Source organism: Myiozetetes cayanensis, unplaced genomic scaffold (assembly GCF_022539395.1).
Source record: "Myiozetetes cayanensis isolate MyiCay16 unplaced genomic scaffold, myiCay2020 scf27, whole genome shotgun sequence".
Lineage (NCBI taxonomy): Eukaryota > Metazoa > Chordata > Aves > Passeriformes > Tyrannidae > Myiozetetes > Myiozetetes cayanensis.
In genome coordinates, this window is record NW_026087488.1 from 2,179,325 (window position 1) to 2,192,808 (window position 13,484).

The following is a 13,484-nucleotide window of genomic DNA, read 5'->3' on the forward strand; positions in this document are numbered from 1 at the left end:
ATTGTGTCCTGGCTTCTCACCCTTTTATAGAGGGAGACACAGACCCGATAATTTTTCAGTACAAGCCCTTAAAAACAAACTTGAAAATACAATAATCAAAACATTTGTGTAGCTGTAGCAGAGTCCACACTCAATCTGGGAGTAGCACCAGCTTTGGAATGGATGGGATGGGGCAAGTGCATTCCAATATACATAATTAATACATAATTAATAGGTGTTATTACATATATTGCAGAGGGCAGTGTGAATCCACACACCTTGAAAGGGAATTTTGAGAAAATTGAAGGAATGAGGTTGTCTCTCAAGGTCTTGCAGTAACTCAGTGCTGGAGGAGAATATTCCATGGGCTCCCTGGTTCTTAATCCAGTGCCGGAACCAGTAAATGGCACATCCAGTTCAGTTCACTCTTGTACTTCAATTTTGTTGTTTCATCACAGTAATTTTAATGTCAAAGGGAGAAAGTTTTCAAGCAAGATTCTCAATTAGTGAGCAACCAAAAGATGGTGCTGGTTTGTAAATACCTGGGTTTTTTTTCTTTTAATTGTGGTAAATAAATGATCTGCTTTCCAGGAGTGTTGCTCCTGCCAGCTTAGCAGCTGGGAGCTGTGAAGTGCAACACATTGAAAATTTAAAATAATTACGCTTCCTTGGCTGCAAAAGAGATTTTCCACCCATTAATAACGAGAAAATTAATGTTGGGCCAGCAGTAAAACAGATTAAACTGTGTCCCCCTTAGGATGCCTGACTGCACCTTTAACAGACCTGAAATTGCTCTGATTATTGAAATGTTCTATATTGAAACACAATGGTGGCCTTGAGTTAATTGTTAAAGAGGCTGAAATTGGAACATCTCTGCAGAAGTTTTTCCCATTGAAAAGAGCAAGTGGGCAGAAAAACACTCATCTGGAGGGAAATGAGCTGTAATTATTTAATGACAGAATAATTACTTATTTTCCTATTTATTTTGACTTTTGTTTTTCAACTTGAGTTATTGCCTTGTCCTGACAGTGTCTAGAAATCTCCAGAGTGCAGTCACAGGGAGTTATTTATTCACAAAATAATAGTTTATTGTTCTTCTCTTCCTTTTGCCTCGCCGGGATTTTAAAAAATATTTATTTTAAATATATCGGGTATCTTCGTGTACTTGTGTTCCTTTTGTGGTGAATTTTTGTTAAAATCAGAATTTCTTTATTTGGTTGAGTGTCTTTGAGACCGAATTTTGCACCTAGAGCCCAAGTTACACGTGGAGTCTCCCAGGGCTGAGCAGCACTGATGTCTGGCAGGATTTTGACTCCCATCAGCCCGGGAGATGAGTTAAGTGAGTAGAAACACAGCTCCTGTTCATGGGTCGGGTCAGATGCTTCACAAAACCGTACAAACTTTGGCACTTCTTAATGGGAATGCCGGGACAAATCCGTGTGGACCGAATGGGGAGTGGCTGGAAGTCAGTGTGGTTCTTGTGAGCCCTCTGATCCTGTCATTTGGAAACCTCCAAAGCCTAACCTGTGGGATCAGAGTTCATGTTTAAAATCTGAGAAGGTCATGTTTTTAATCACTGGTGCAAATAGTTTGTGCAGTGATACACACTGAGTCCCTCAGTGAGCCCTGCAGAATGACACCGTTGGGGGAGGCGGGAAACCCTCCCAGCCCTCCGAAAATGGGTGCTTAGAATCACAGAATCACGGGATACTGGGAGCTGGAAGGGATCCCTGAGGATCATCGAGATCCAGTGAGTGCCCATCTGGGGCTCAGCCCCCCAGCCTCGGTGTTTCCAGCACCGTGCTCTGCCCAGCGGGGCTCGAAGCTGCCGGTGGAGCCGCAGCCCGAGGCGACGCCTCCCGGGCCTGGTTTGTGTGCGAGTGCGCTGGGCAGCTCTGCAATTAGGGAGGTGTTATAAATAGGATGTGGTGGGTGCTGGGGCTGCTCGGCTCTCCCGGCTCTGCAGCCCCTGCCCAGAGCGGGCTGTGCTCTCTAATTTGCCGCCGGGCTGCCCCGCTGACGCCGGGCTGCAGCGCGGTGAGTGCCGGCACGGCCGCAGCGCCGAGCGGCCCGTCTGGGCTCCTCGGGATTGCGGAGAACTCCGTGTACCAGCGGAGACTGCGATCCCACCCTTTAGGCCAAGCCTCATCTATCAAAGCCGGGCCCAGAGCGAGCGAGAGGAAGCTCCCAGATAAACATACAGCAGCGCCTAAAGTCCTAATCACTCTGGGCTTCCGCTTCCAGGCCCTATAATTAGAAGTCCTTCTTTTCCTTGTATTCCCAGTTGACGCAAATGCTTTTTGTGGCTTGGCACCTCATTTAGGGCGTGGGCTTAGTTTATGGCCAGGCCAGAGTCTGGTTTAGTCTTCTGATACTGCATAAATAGCTCTTAGCCCACAGTCTACATCTGTACTGGTTTTTCCTTTTATGCATCTATTCCCGGTGCTTTTTAAACGTTTCTGTCCTGAAAGAAGCTTATTGTTTCCCAAACAGAGTGCAGGAAAAGTAGGAAGCTGTAAATTAGGGCAGGTAAAACAAAGCTTTGCTAATTTTTATTTTTTTTTCCCACCTAGGATATCTGTCTCTTTCTTTAAGTATGGATTTTAATAATCTCTGTGGATTTAAAGCAACCACACAGTAAAACAGCCATTAATTTATTCTGGCTGCACCCTCGTACTCTGGATAAGCAAAATCAGAATTTTTGCAGTGAGATGGGTTCTAAATAATGTCTGCTTTACACATAAATTTCCACTGGGTCCTGTGTATGCAAGACTTCCAATGGATTTCAGCTGTTATCTGTTAAACAGGGATTATTGCCAGTTTGAAAAATAAGCAGGAAATCCTCAAGAATTATTCACTTTTCATCTCTGATTATCCATCCATAAAGTACATCACAAGAGAAAACATTCTGGGCTGAACTTACGGCAGCTTTAACCCGTATTTCCGTCTAAACAACTTCTTGGGAGAACTGTCACAAGGTCTCTTAGAAAGCTGAGCTGAAGTTTCCTGCACTTGAAAGTGAAAGTGAGGTGAGGACCAGGACTCCAGTTCATGTTTCCCCGCCGGGGTTAGGCATTCCTGCAGGGAGATGGAGAGAGAGCAACAAAATGGCTGAGCTGTGATAATGGAAAACTGGGATTCTTCCGTGTGAAGTAACAAGGGCTGGAAAATACCAGGGCGAAACCCAAGCGCAGTGTTCTCAAGCAGCGGTGATTTATTGTTTGAATAACAGGGGTGAGGAAGACATTTCAAAATGCTGTTTTATAAATACACGTTCTTTCCCATCTGTGGTGTTGTGCTTGGGACCTCCGTGTTGATACAAGTCCTGCCAGGCTGTATTTGTACTTCAGATGCAAGTGTGGGTGTGAAAGGTCCTGCTTTAACTTACTGAAAAAGAGTTGCTAATACGAGCGAAGGGCCTCTTTGCCCTCGGCTTTCATCCACTAAAATGCATTTATTCCAAACAGGACAGGCAGCAGGAGTTTAGATTAGGCAAAATTGCCAGATCAGATACCACCCATCTTTCTATTTTTAAGTCAATTCCTTTCCACCCACAAATGTATTCTCTTTCACCTCTGGGCTCCTTTGGCTTAGCAAAGACAGAAAAAAAGACCCAAACCCCAAAAATTCAAAGGCAAGGCACGTGAGTGTGGAACCCAGGACTGTGTGGATCATCTGGCAGTGATCAGGCCCCGGATGGATGAGCCACGCCACGGCCGTTCGGGTCCGGGCTGTGAACAAACAGGTACCACCGTGGGCTTGGGGGGTTCAAGCACCACAGGTTGAGGCTCAGGTTAAACAGGGGTTTATGGGTTTGGGGGAAGGGCTGTGGGGTGAAATTCTATCCTGTGTAGGCTCACTCGCCGCCCGCAGACACGTGCGGTTCTCGCCAGCGCTGGGAATGAGATCCCTGTTGGCCAAACACCGATGGGTGTGATGGACAATGCAGGGGGGAGTGCCGGTGTTTTCACTGGCAGCGTTTTGTCCCCCGTTCCAGACAGAGTTTTGGCTTGTTTAAAGGTTTTTTTATTATTATCCTCACACTGTGCCGTGGGGTGGGATCCCACAAGGAACCTCTGCTGGGATCTCTGGGTGCACTCAGCCCTGTGTCTGGGTTTATAAAGCACTTCTAGAGTTTTGGGGGAAGAAAACACCATCTGTGTTTGCTCAGGCTGGCTGCTCTCTGTTGAGAGAAGCCTCATGGATTCATCTCTTCCAGCTTCTCCAAAGGTCCTTTCCATTGGGAATGATGGAGAGCTCTAAAGGACCCAAAGCACACTGCACTTGTATATGAAGCTGTCTGACACGTGAGGGGATTAAAACACAGGAATAGGGAAAGCAAATTCTTCCTGGGTTGAATTAGACCTTTTGGAATATCCTTGCTCCAGTAACAGTGGCAGCCTAATTCCAGCACACAAACCCCTGTTTGCTTCCAGCTTTCTCTGCTGGAAATGTTATATATTATTGAGGACCGCACACTTCACTGGGAGGGAAGTGGAGTTTGTGATGTTGCAGAACAGAATTAATGCAAATTGTGTGCATAATCCCACACTAAAGACTTGGCTGACTCGCACCGGAGCAACTTTAGCTGTATTTCCTATCAACACAGTCACTACAAATCAAGGAAATTGCCAGTTAAGCCAACATTAACATCCAGACCAACCTCAGCTCACATGCCTTCCCGCCCAAACATAATACCCCGATGCACTCCCGGCTTTCTCAGCTCCATAACAAACTCCCTTTCATTTCCAGCGCCCGGGATCGCAGCCCCAGCCGCTAACAGTGAAAGTATGTCTGCTGGAGGTGCTCTTGTGAGGTCAGGATGCTGCGTTGGGGTGGCTGTGAGGAAGGCTCTGAGCTGTGTGGGTGGCCGCGCTCCGGCCCTGCCCTGCCAGCCTCACCGCTCCCGCTGAGGGGAGACTCGAAGGCAGCTCGGTCTCTGAGTGCCATTTGGGGTTCTCTGAGTTCGATTTGGGTTTCTCTGAGTGCCATTTGGGGTTCTTTGAGTTCGATTTGGGGTTCTCTGAGTTTGTACCTTGCTGCTGCTGGGCCTCACTGCGCTGAAGGGAGGGGTTTGCCCTCTGAGGATGCTGATCTCGTGAGGAGCCGAGGGGTGTTCGTGCTCCCACAGGGTCTGTAGCGATTCCACGTTGTCCCGGTTGGAGGTGTCGGGACTGGGCAGTGCCTCACGTGTCCCCACAGACCTGTCAGTGGCACCGGGAGGGATGTTGGACCCACAAGGTCAAGGCCTCCTTGGCCACTGAAATTTTTCCATCTGGGCTGAAGGGAAGGGGGATCCCAGGATTGCCAAGGAGGGAGAATGCTCCGGATACCGACCCAGCGAGGTAATGGTGGCCCAGTAGAAAAGTTAATTAATCTTTGCTGAGAGAGTGGTTCTCAGCTGCTCGACACACAAGAGGATTTTATCCCAGTTTAATTGTAAAATGTTCCAAGTGTGGGACTTCAGTGGTGACGTGTGAGAGCTTTCCAATGTGTCCTGTCTGTACCTGAGGGAAAGATGAATCGTGGAGCCACGTGTAAATAACCCAAGGAAGCAAATGCTTTTTTGTGACAGCAGTGAGATAATCATTTATCCTCTAAATAGGTGTCATGTAAAACATGGAGATTGAGTTCTCTTCCTAAGGGATAAAAGATTTCAGTTTTGCCTTATGTGGAGAATCATCACAACAGAGCTATGTGGGAATTCCTGGGTTCCTTTAATAGATGGGTTCCTTGAAAATGATTTAGAATGTCCCTGTTAAACTGCTAAAACCGTTTGTACTTGACATTAATTAAATGCCAGAGGATTACTTTGGGTGATAACTTATTAGATTTCATTGATAAGCATGGTACTATGGACATTTTTGTACAGAAAAATGAATCTGAAGTTTGCTGACATAGTTCTGTGTTCTGCCATGATGCTGCACTTTTCTTATATGTACAAAAATACTTAATTTTTGGTATAAAATCATGCACTTTTATGGCAAATTGACTTCAAATATGTTTGTAAGTGTTTAAAAACTGGATTATGGACTGACATGCAGTGGGAGAAAAAAGTAAGTAACAAATACAAGTTACTGTGATTCTGCTGATCTTTTAATGGAATCATTTCAGTACCTCCACCAGTGACCTGTTTTCAATGAAGTTAATACCTAATTTAGCATTTCACTTGAAAGCTCTCAACTCTGATTTGTTGCCTTTCACCAATAAATCAGACAGTTCCTTTCATTTATAAGAAAGATGCTACTTCAGGATTGGTTCAGTCTGGGTTGTTTTGGCTGGGTTTTGATAATGTCTCTTCTTCCAAAAATTGTTATTGTGGAGACATCAATCTTGCCTAGGGAAGAGCATTTTGGGGTTTTGCTGTAACATTCGTCATTTCAATGCTTCATATTGGTCACACAGTTCTCAAATTTAGTTAGGATATTCATCTTATTCAGTTGTTTTATGGATTTGTGTTGTAATACTATATTAATGCTTTATAAGACATTAAGTAGTAATACTGTGAATATGATTTCAGCTGAAATTCTGATTCATGTTTATGGGGTGAATCCCTTGCAATTCACTAATTTTCTGTCTGTTTTCTCCTGTTTCCAGAAACCCAAATGTAAACCACGCTTGCTTTTTTAGATAGACATTTCAAACCTGTTCTTTTGCAGTGATTAATCTCTTGTACTTTTGTGTTTCTTTTTTTTTTATTTTTTTTCTTTTTTTTTACCCAGGGATGTTGCTGGTCACCACTGACACGTTAGGCCATGATTTCCATGTTTTCCAAATACTGACACATCCTTGGTCATCATCACAAAGTGCCGTCCATCATTTGTACACACTTCACAGGGGAGAGACCGAAGCCAAAGTAAGTCAAACTCTTTGCTGGAGAATAATCCCCAGACACCTTATACATTCTGTGTATGTTGGCACTTTAATGTTTGTTTCAGCACACAAAGAGCCTTTCTTGTGCTCCAGCCGCAGAAGGGATAAGAGCAGAGCGTTTAACCTGGACAAGAATAAATTCTTGCCCTTTGCAATGAGGTGCTGTCAGATTTATTCAGCTCTGGCACTGCCTCCAAAGGGCCCCGATTATTGGCTGTGTTTGCACTTAACCTTTTCTCATGTAACATGTTCTGCATTTGTCTCGTGCCCGTGAAGCAACTGTCAGGCCCTGCTTGGCTGTGGTGGTAAAAGCCACAGACAGACAATTGAAGAGTTGAAAGGAGGACTTAATCAGAGGGCTGCGATGAGCTCCTCTGGGCAGAGCGGGGCAACCCACGGCGAGCCGGGTTCGACTCCCCCGCTGAAAAACCCCACCCTGAGAGAGGGAACACCGAGTTAGGATGTTAGCCAGGGGTGGGCAAGTCTGCAGAGATACTCTAAACAGTGCCCAGTGAGCTGATTTTCTGACAGGGTGGGGGACAGGGAGCTGCTCTTGCTGGCACTGCTGTGGCTGGCGGGCTCTGCTCGAGCCCAGCATCGCTCTCGGGCACCCCACCTTCGTAGCAGTGAGTAACTGCTGAGGAACCTGCTTTAAATACAGAAATAAAAATGTCACCACGGGGGAAGAAATGAGTATTGCACTCGCTGATGCAATTACACACTGCGAGCACGGGCCTGTGACAGCCTGGCAGATGTAAAGCAGTGTGACAGGGAGAAGCCTCGGGCGCTGTGATTATGACCCTGGCACTGGGAGCTGGCATTAATGTGGTACCCCAACTACACCTCCTTCAAGCCTTTTTTTTTTTTCCTTCCTGTGAGTTGTGCCATTTCCCTTCAATTCTTTGCCTTTGTAACAAGTAGAATCTGAAAACCCTTATTGCACGTAGCAGTGGTTGATAATGTTTCAATCTATGTGAATTTAATTTACTAATGGCTTAAGTTGAGCTTTGCTGCTGCCATTCTGAAGAAGTGTAATTGCTGTTATAGGTAGTGGTTTACTATAAGAAGGAATAACCCATCTGGAAAGTGAGAGGAAATTAGGAAAAACTGTGCCTATGGGATAATATATATAGTACTAACAAGTAATTTTTATCAATAATACACAGAGCAATGAGATCTGTGTGTATACACACATTCTGTCATCTGCTTGAGCCTGTTCTGTAATGTGTGTAATGTTTTAGAGTTATTTTTGTTCTCCTTTCATACAAAGGCTCAATATTGAAAACCAAAGCACAGGACTCCAGTCACAGGGAACAAAGATGTTCTTCTGGTTTTTACAGCTGATAAATTTGTTTTCAAGGCACACATTGGAAACCAAACAGAACGTGTCTTAGAGAAGAAACCCTTATTGATACACTGGTTTTTGGGGTATAGTATTAGCATCTCTGTGAAAGCATTGCATTAAAATTCTCAGAATCAACATAGTAAAATTTTTTCCTAGTTTGCCACACAGTTTCCATTTGGGATGTGAACAGTATAGCTTTTGGAATGGCGGAAAACGGGGAAAATTCTAACCAGTCTGAGGTGTGTTGGTGGGTTTCACAGCTCCCTGGATAATTAAACAATATTGCATTGGTACCTGTGATCCTCAATACACATCATTGAAAGGATTTTACATAATGTGATGAGTTGTTTTACTTTTTTCTTTTGGAATGAAAGTATTTGTAGCTGTTTGGTGAGAAGAGCAGCATGTGGGGCTGCTCCTTTGTTGTGCAAGTGTCATGTATGAGTAGCATTAGACAGGAATTTTGGAGACTGTTCAGTGTAAAATCCTCAATGCAGATATTCTGTGGCCCACACTGGGAGCCTCTGTACCTCCTTTCTGGTTAGAACAGTGTTTACACGTTTGCCACCAGACCTTTTTCCTTTTTTTCCCCCCCTGGTTTAAAGCTGACTGTGAATCAAGGCCAATGGTCTTAAAGGTCACCTTCTGTACTGGAGCTATAAAAAGTTCTAATTTGTGTTGATGGACATGAGTGATTATCAGTGTCAGAATTTGTTTAGCTAGTACCCATTATAAATTGGTTAAACATCACCACTGTGCCCGTGTTACATGTGGGATTTTAATGGCCCTGCTGAAATCCTCTGCTTTGGTACATGAGATTCTGGCTGACAGAGCTTCACCCCACGTTCCCAAAATCTCCCTCTTTCACAGGCTTTTTTTGGCTTTGCTATCCGTTAGTGTTTTTCTTGCTCATGCTAATTACTGATAATAGAAGACCATTCAGTCCATGGACAAAGAACTGGTACATGGGTGGTGTTTCTCCACCTCTCAGGTGGTTTTCTGTGGCTGGGCCTGAGCTCTGCACACACAGGAGTTTCCATGGGGGATCACTGCTCCTGCACAGCTGGGCTTCACATGGAATGCACTGGGAGACCAATTTATCCAAGGCTTGTTAGGTCTGCAGTGTAACACAGGACAGGCCATTTTCACTCTTGGGAACCAGGTTTATTGGTGTGAACTGCAATTTCCCCCAGTTTGGAATCCCAGCCCTGGAACATCCCTGGTGGCAGGACTGCAGAATTCCTGGTCTCTGTTCTACCTTGGCTTCAGTGCTCAGAGGGCAGAGCAGGAGCTTGTGCTTCTCACGTGTCTCCTAAGAGAAAGGGACAGGAAGTCCCCTCTGTCATTCCTGAACATCCGAAGTGGATTAAGCTGGAAAAGAAGCAAGTGCTGTGACGTAATAAGGGTGTTTTCTGATCAATGATTGCAGTCAAGCAGTGTCTCCACGTCACCCATGTGTCAGCTGTCAGTGATCTTCATTTGAGGGGCCTGTGGGGTTTCTGAGCCTCCCCTCCCCTTGCCACGAATTCAGCACGAGCAGCAGCGTTATTGCTGTCCCTCCACAAGTGCTGTTCCCAACACAGCTTTCCTTTTCTCTTCCTGGATGCCTTGAATGAGGAACCGGAGCGTTATTGAGTGTTAAAGTGCTGTTATTGCAGATGATGTTGTGTTGGCTGACACTGAGCAGCAAACACAGGAAGAAGCCTTTTGTGCTGAATCAAACGTCGGGTCGGGACTGTGAAGATCGGTCGCTTCCTAAGAAAGCCCCTTCCACGTGACTGGGATGAAGATGGGGCAAGATGGAACAGGGAGCTCTGCCTCAGAAGGGAATTGCAGGGACAATGGCCATGGAAGGATGTGAAGAGCTCAGATAATTCACTGGTTGGAGCCATGCAAGTCCCAAGGTCACAGCGCTCAAAGTCACTTTTCTGCAAACACAGGCAGAAGTCACTGTTTCGGTTACATCAGATTAGGATCTTTTTTTTTTTAATCCTGAAGTGCCACTTACACTTTAGATTTTATATTTTTTTTCTCCCTCAAGAGGACAAAAAGCAGCATGTTTGAGGCACTGAGTAACACCAGGAAGGCCACTTCAAGTGCTGGTTGTGTTCAGCTGTGCCAGAGGGAGAACTGAAGCTCTCAGAGGATCCACACTAGGACAGTTGAGCTGCAAAGAGGAAAAATGTGCCCGTGGATGTGGTCAGGAGTACCTTTTGTTGCCTTGTGAGTCAACACCACACTCGTATTTTTCCCCAAGAGCATTTTGGAGGGTTTTTAATGAAGGTATAGCATGTTCTGAACTGAGGAAGCTCATTTGCTTGCAGATGAAAGTTAGAGCGTCACCTGATGATGCTCCCCCTTTGATCTGAAATTGTAAACAGAACAAACCAAGCCCCTGAAAACACAATTATCTCAGCCCAGAACAAACAAACGCAGCGATAGCATCGGCGGGCCCACGGCCAGGGCCCTGGGTGAGCTCCTGCCCTGCCAGGGGAGCTCCTGCCCTGCCAGCCTGCTGGCACTCTGACCCTCAGCTGCTGCTCTGACCCACCTTGGTGGGCACAGGGAGCGAGGGAACATTCCAGCTCCGGCTGCCACCGAGCGATCCGACGCCTTCCCAGGGAACGTCTCTGTGATTCTGCAGGGACCGAGCGAGGCTGTGTCGTGTCCCGGGCCCAGGGACTGAAACTCTGGAACAACTCACACGGCCAAGAGAAATTCCTTCCTGTCTTTTGACAGACAGTGGCAATTATTGAAATAGTCTGTGGAAGAGAGACTTTCTAATTTCTAGGAAATAAGCTGGGGACAGACTTGAAATAATAAAGATTGATTTTGGCAAGTTGATCAGTCTTTGATGGGAGCAGAGGAGAAGAAGCTGCTGCAATTAGAAGTAGCTTGAGTGCCTTGAGGAGCCAGAGCTCACAGCAGTTTCGGTTATTAATAGGCAGCTCTGCTCTGGCTGAGGGACCCACATGAACCATCTCCCTGTGCCCAGGGAGAAACTGGAATCTGAAATCAGTTTTGAGGACTTGGGGAGACAGAGTTGGGTCTGTGTGGGTCTGATAAATCTTATTGTGTAGCCCGTGATTTTATTATTTTTTCATTTGTGTTCGTTGCTACATCATTTCCTTAATTTTCTCAACCAAAAAAATTCACGTACAGGCCAGTTTTCTAATTTATTATGACCCTTAGCTCCTCAGTACTGCTGCTCTTTCTCATTGTTAATGATAGTGGTTTTTTCTTTCTGCCATCTCCCCGCACAGCATAATTAAATACTTCAGTCCTGTGCTTCAAATAACGGTGTGTTTTCTCCGTGACACGGCACAGTGAGCATGAACAGGTCAAGTTCCTGCCACAGCACTGCTGGTCCTTCCTCACTGTTGTTTCAATTAACTATCAAAGTTTAATTAAATGCAGTGAAGTGCACCAGAATATACAGATTGCACCTGGTGGAACTCCCCACAACTGAAAAAGGGGCGTTAGGGAAAAAAAAAACCCACAAACAAAGAGCTCTAGGAAGATCAAAATGTGTTTTATTTCTTGCCATTATTATTAAAAAGCATCGGGTCAGTGTTGGGAGCTTTGTTCTCCAGCTGTTGGGTGGTGCAGTTGCATCAGGGCTGGATTTGCCTGGGAGGTGCTGGGCCAGCCCAGTAAAGCTCCTTCTCCTTGCTGAGAGAAGAAGTGCCAGGACTGCTGCGCTGCAGGCGGGGCAGCTTGGAGCGGGTGACCCCCTGTGGCCCCTTCCAGCCTGACCCACTGGGTGGTTCTGTAATATCAGACGTGATTTTTGATCTGTGCAGCCTGGAAAGCTGAGCTCCAGGAGGGCTGGTGGCACTTGATGTGTCCTTGTAGGACTCCGTATATTAAATTACCCGACTGTCTCGCTCGGGGCGGGCTCTGAACGTGGCAGCTCCATTTTAATTCAGTTTTCTGGAGGATTTGACATCAGAGTGTTGGAAACACGGGGAAATAGGATAGTGGAAGGTAGAAGGATAGAAGAGTGATTGAAGGAAGCTGAGGGTGGGACTCACAGGTTCCTTGGTGTAGGCATGGGCAGATTAGAGGATGCACCTTCTTGTCCTCATAACATTCTGTGGTTGCTTTAAGTGCCTTCCTTTGGGCCTGAAGAGGCTTTGGTGTTTCTAATTAGGACTTGAAGTATCCAGGGATTCCACGGAGACTTTTGGATATGCAGGAAATGTAGTGTGAAGCTTAAGGGACCAAACTGCTCCGAAGAAATGGATGTAAAACTGGAGAGGGCACTGATGTTCCCACAAAAGGATTTAGTATTGCAACTGAAAATACCTTAAGGGTTCCCAAGTTAAACAAAATCTCAGGTCTGTAATTCCCTTTACTGCTCCAGATAGAGGAGGGTAGATAAAATTTTGAATTACAGACGTGAGTATTAAATGTGGTGTTGACCTTGAGCTGTAGAATAAGCTGTGCACCATGAGAGATCTGGTGTACTTTGTGCTTTATTAACATGTATCTGTAAACACTAAGGGGTCTTGATTGATCTTTGGTATCTAAACATTACATCATAATTAACAACAAATCCAGAAATATATTCTAAATACATGAAATAATAGTACATTAACCTAAAGGACAGCAATAAATTGCAACGCTTAGCATAAACTTGAAAACCACTAATGGGCCACTGTGCAGTTTGTTTATACTCTGAGCTGTCAAGAACTCTGCGTAATGTACAGGAGCAGCGTGGTGGAAAATTTATAGGGTTTGTCATGGACACACACAGCTGATTTTTTGGAGTAATTTCTGAGCATTCTCCTCTCAGCCTGATGCAGTGCCTGCTGGAAGGTTCTGGGCTCCTTCTCATCACACAGGTGGGTTGGGGCTGGTTTGTTATCAACGTGTTTCACTCTGCCCTTGGAATTGGAAATATTCCCTGAATTACCTCCTTGAATTTCTGTGGTAAACTCATCATTTATCTGTGGAGGACAAACAAGGCTGTGTTTGACACCAGAGGAGAGAGGTGGAATCACTGCAAGTGCAGCAGCAGCTTCCAGGGTACTTTTTGTCACTGCTGAGTAGGGTTTCCTACCTCTGTTCCTGTAAATCTTAATTCACTGCACACTTGTCTTGTCAACACTCTTTCCCCCTGTTATTGCCATTAGAAGCCTCTGTGGTTTCAGCCACGTTGGCAGCAGTTGTGGCCATGAGACACCCCCAGTGTTTGCGAGGGCTGATTCAAAGAGAGCATTTTGGGTTGGGTAGTTCCACGCTTTCTTCCTGTAGATCAGGGATGCTTTTTCTGTGTGGAATG

The 13,484-nt window shown here is 45.6% G+C and overlaps 1 protein-coding gene across 9 annotated transcripts in view; it reads left to right on the plus strand.

The window, feature by feature from the left end:
* BCAS3 (BCAS3 microtubule associated cell migration factor) overlaps positions 1-13,484 on the plus strand; it is a 302,017-nt gene that overhangs the window by 65,144 nt on the left and 223,389 nt on the right. For all 9 annotated transcript variants that reach the window (XR_007629761.1, XM_050321864.1, XM_050321866.1 and 6 more), the window contains exon 14: positions 6,702-6,835. Coding sequence is in view for 8 of the 9 variants with exons in the window: in XM_050321864.1 (XP_050177821.1) it covers positions 6,702-6,835 (134 nt within the window). In the remaining variant the exon portion in view is untranslated. The remainder of the gene's footprint in view (positions 1-6,701; positions 6,836-13,484) is intronic.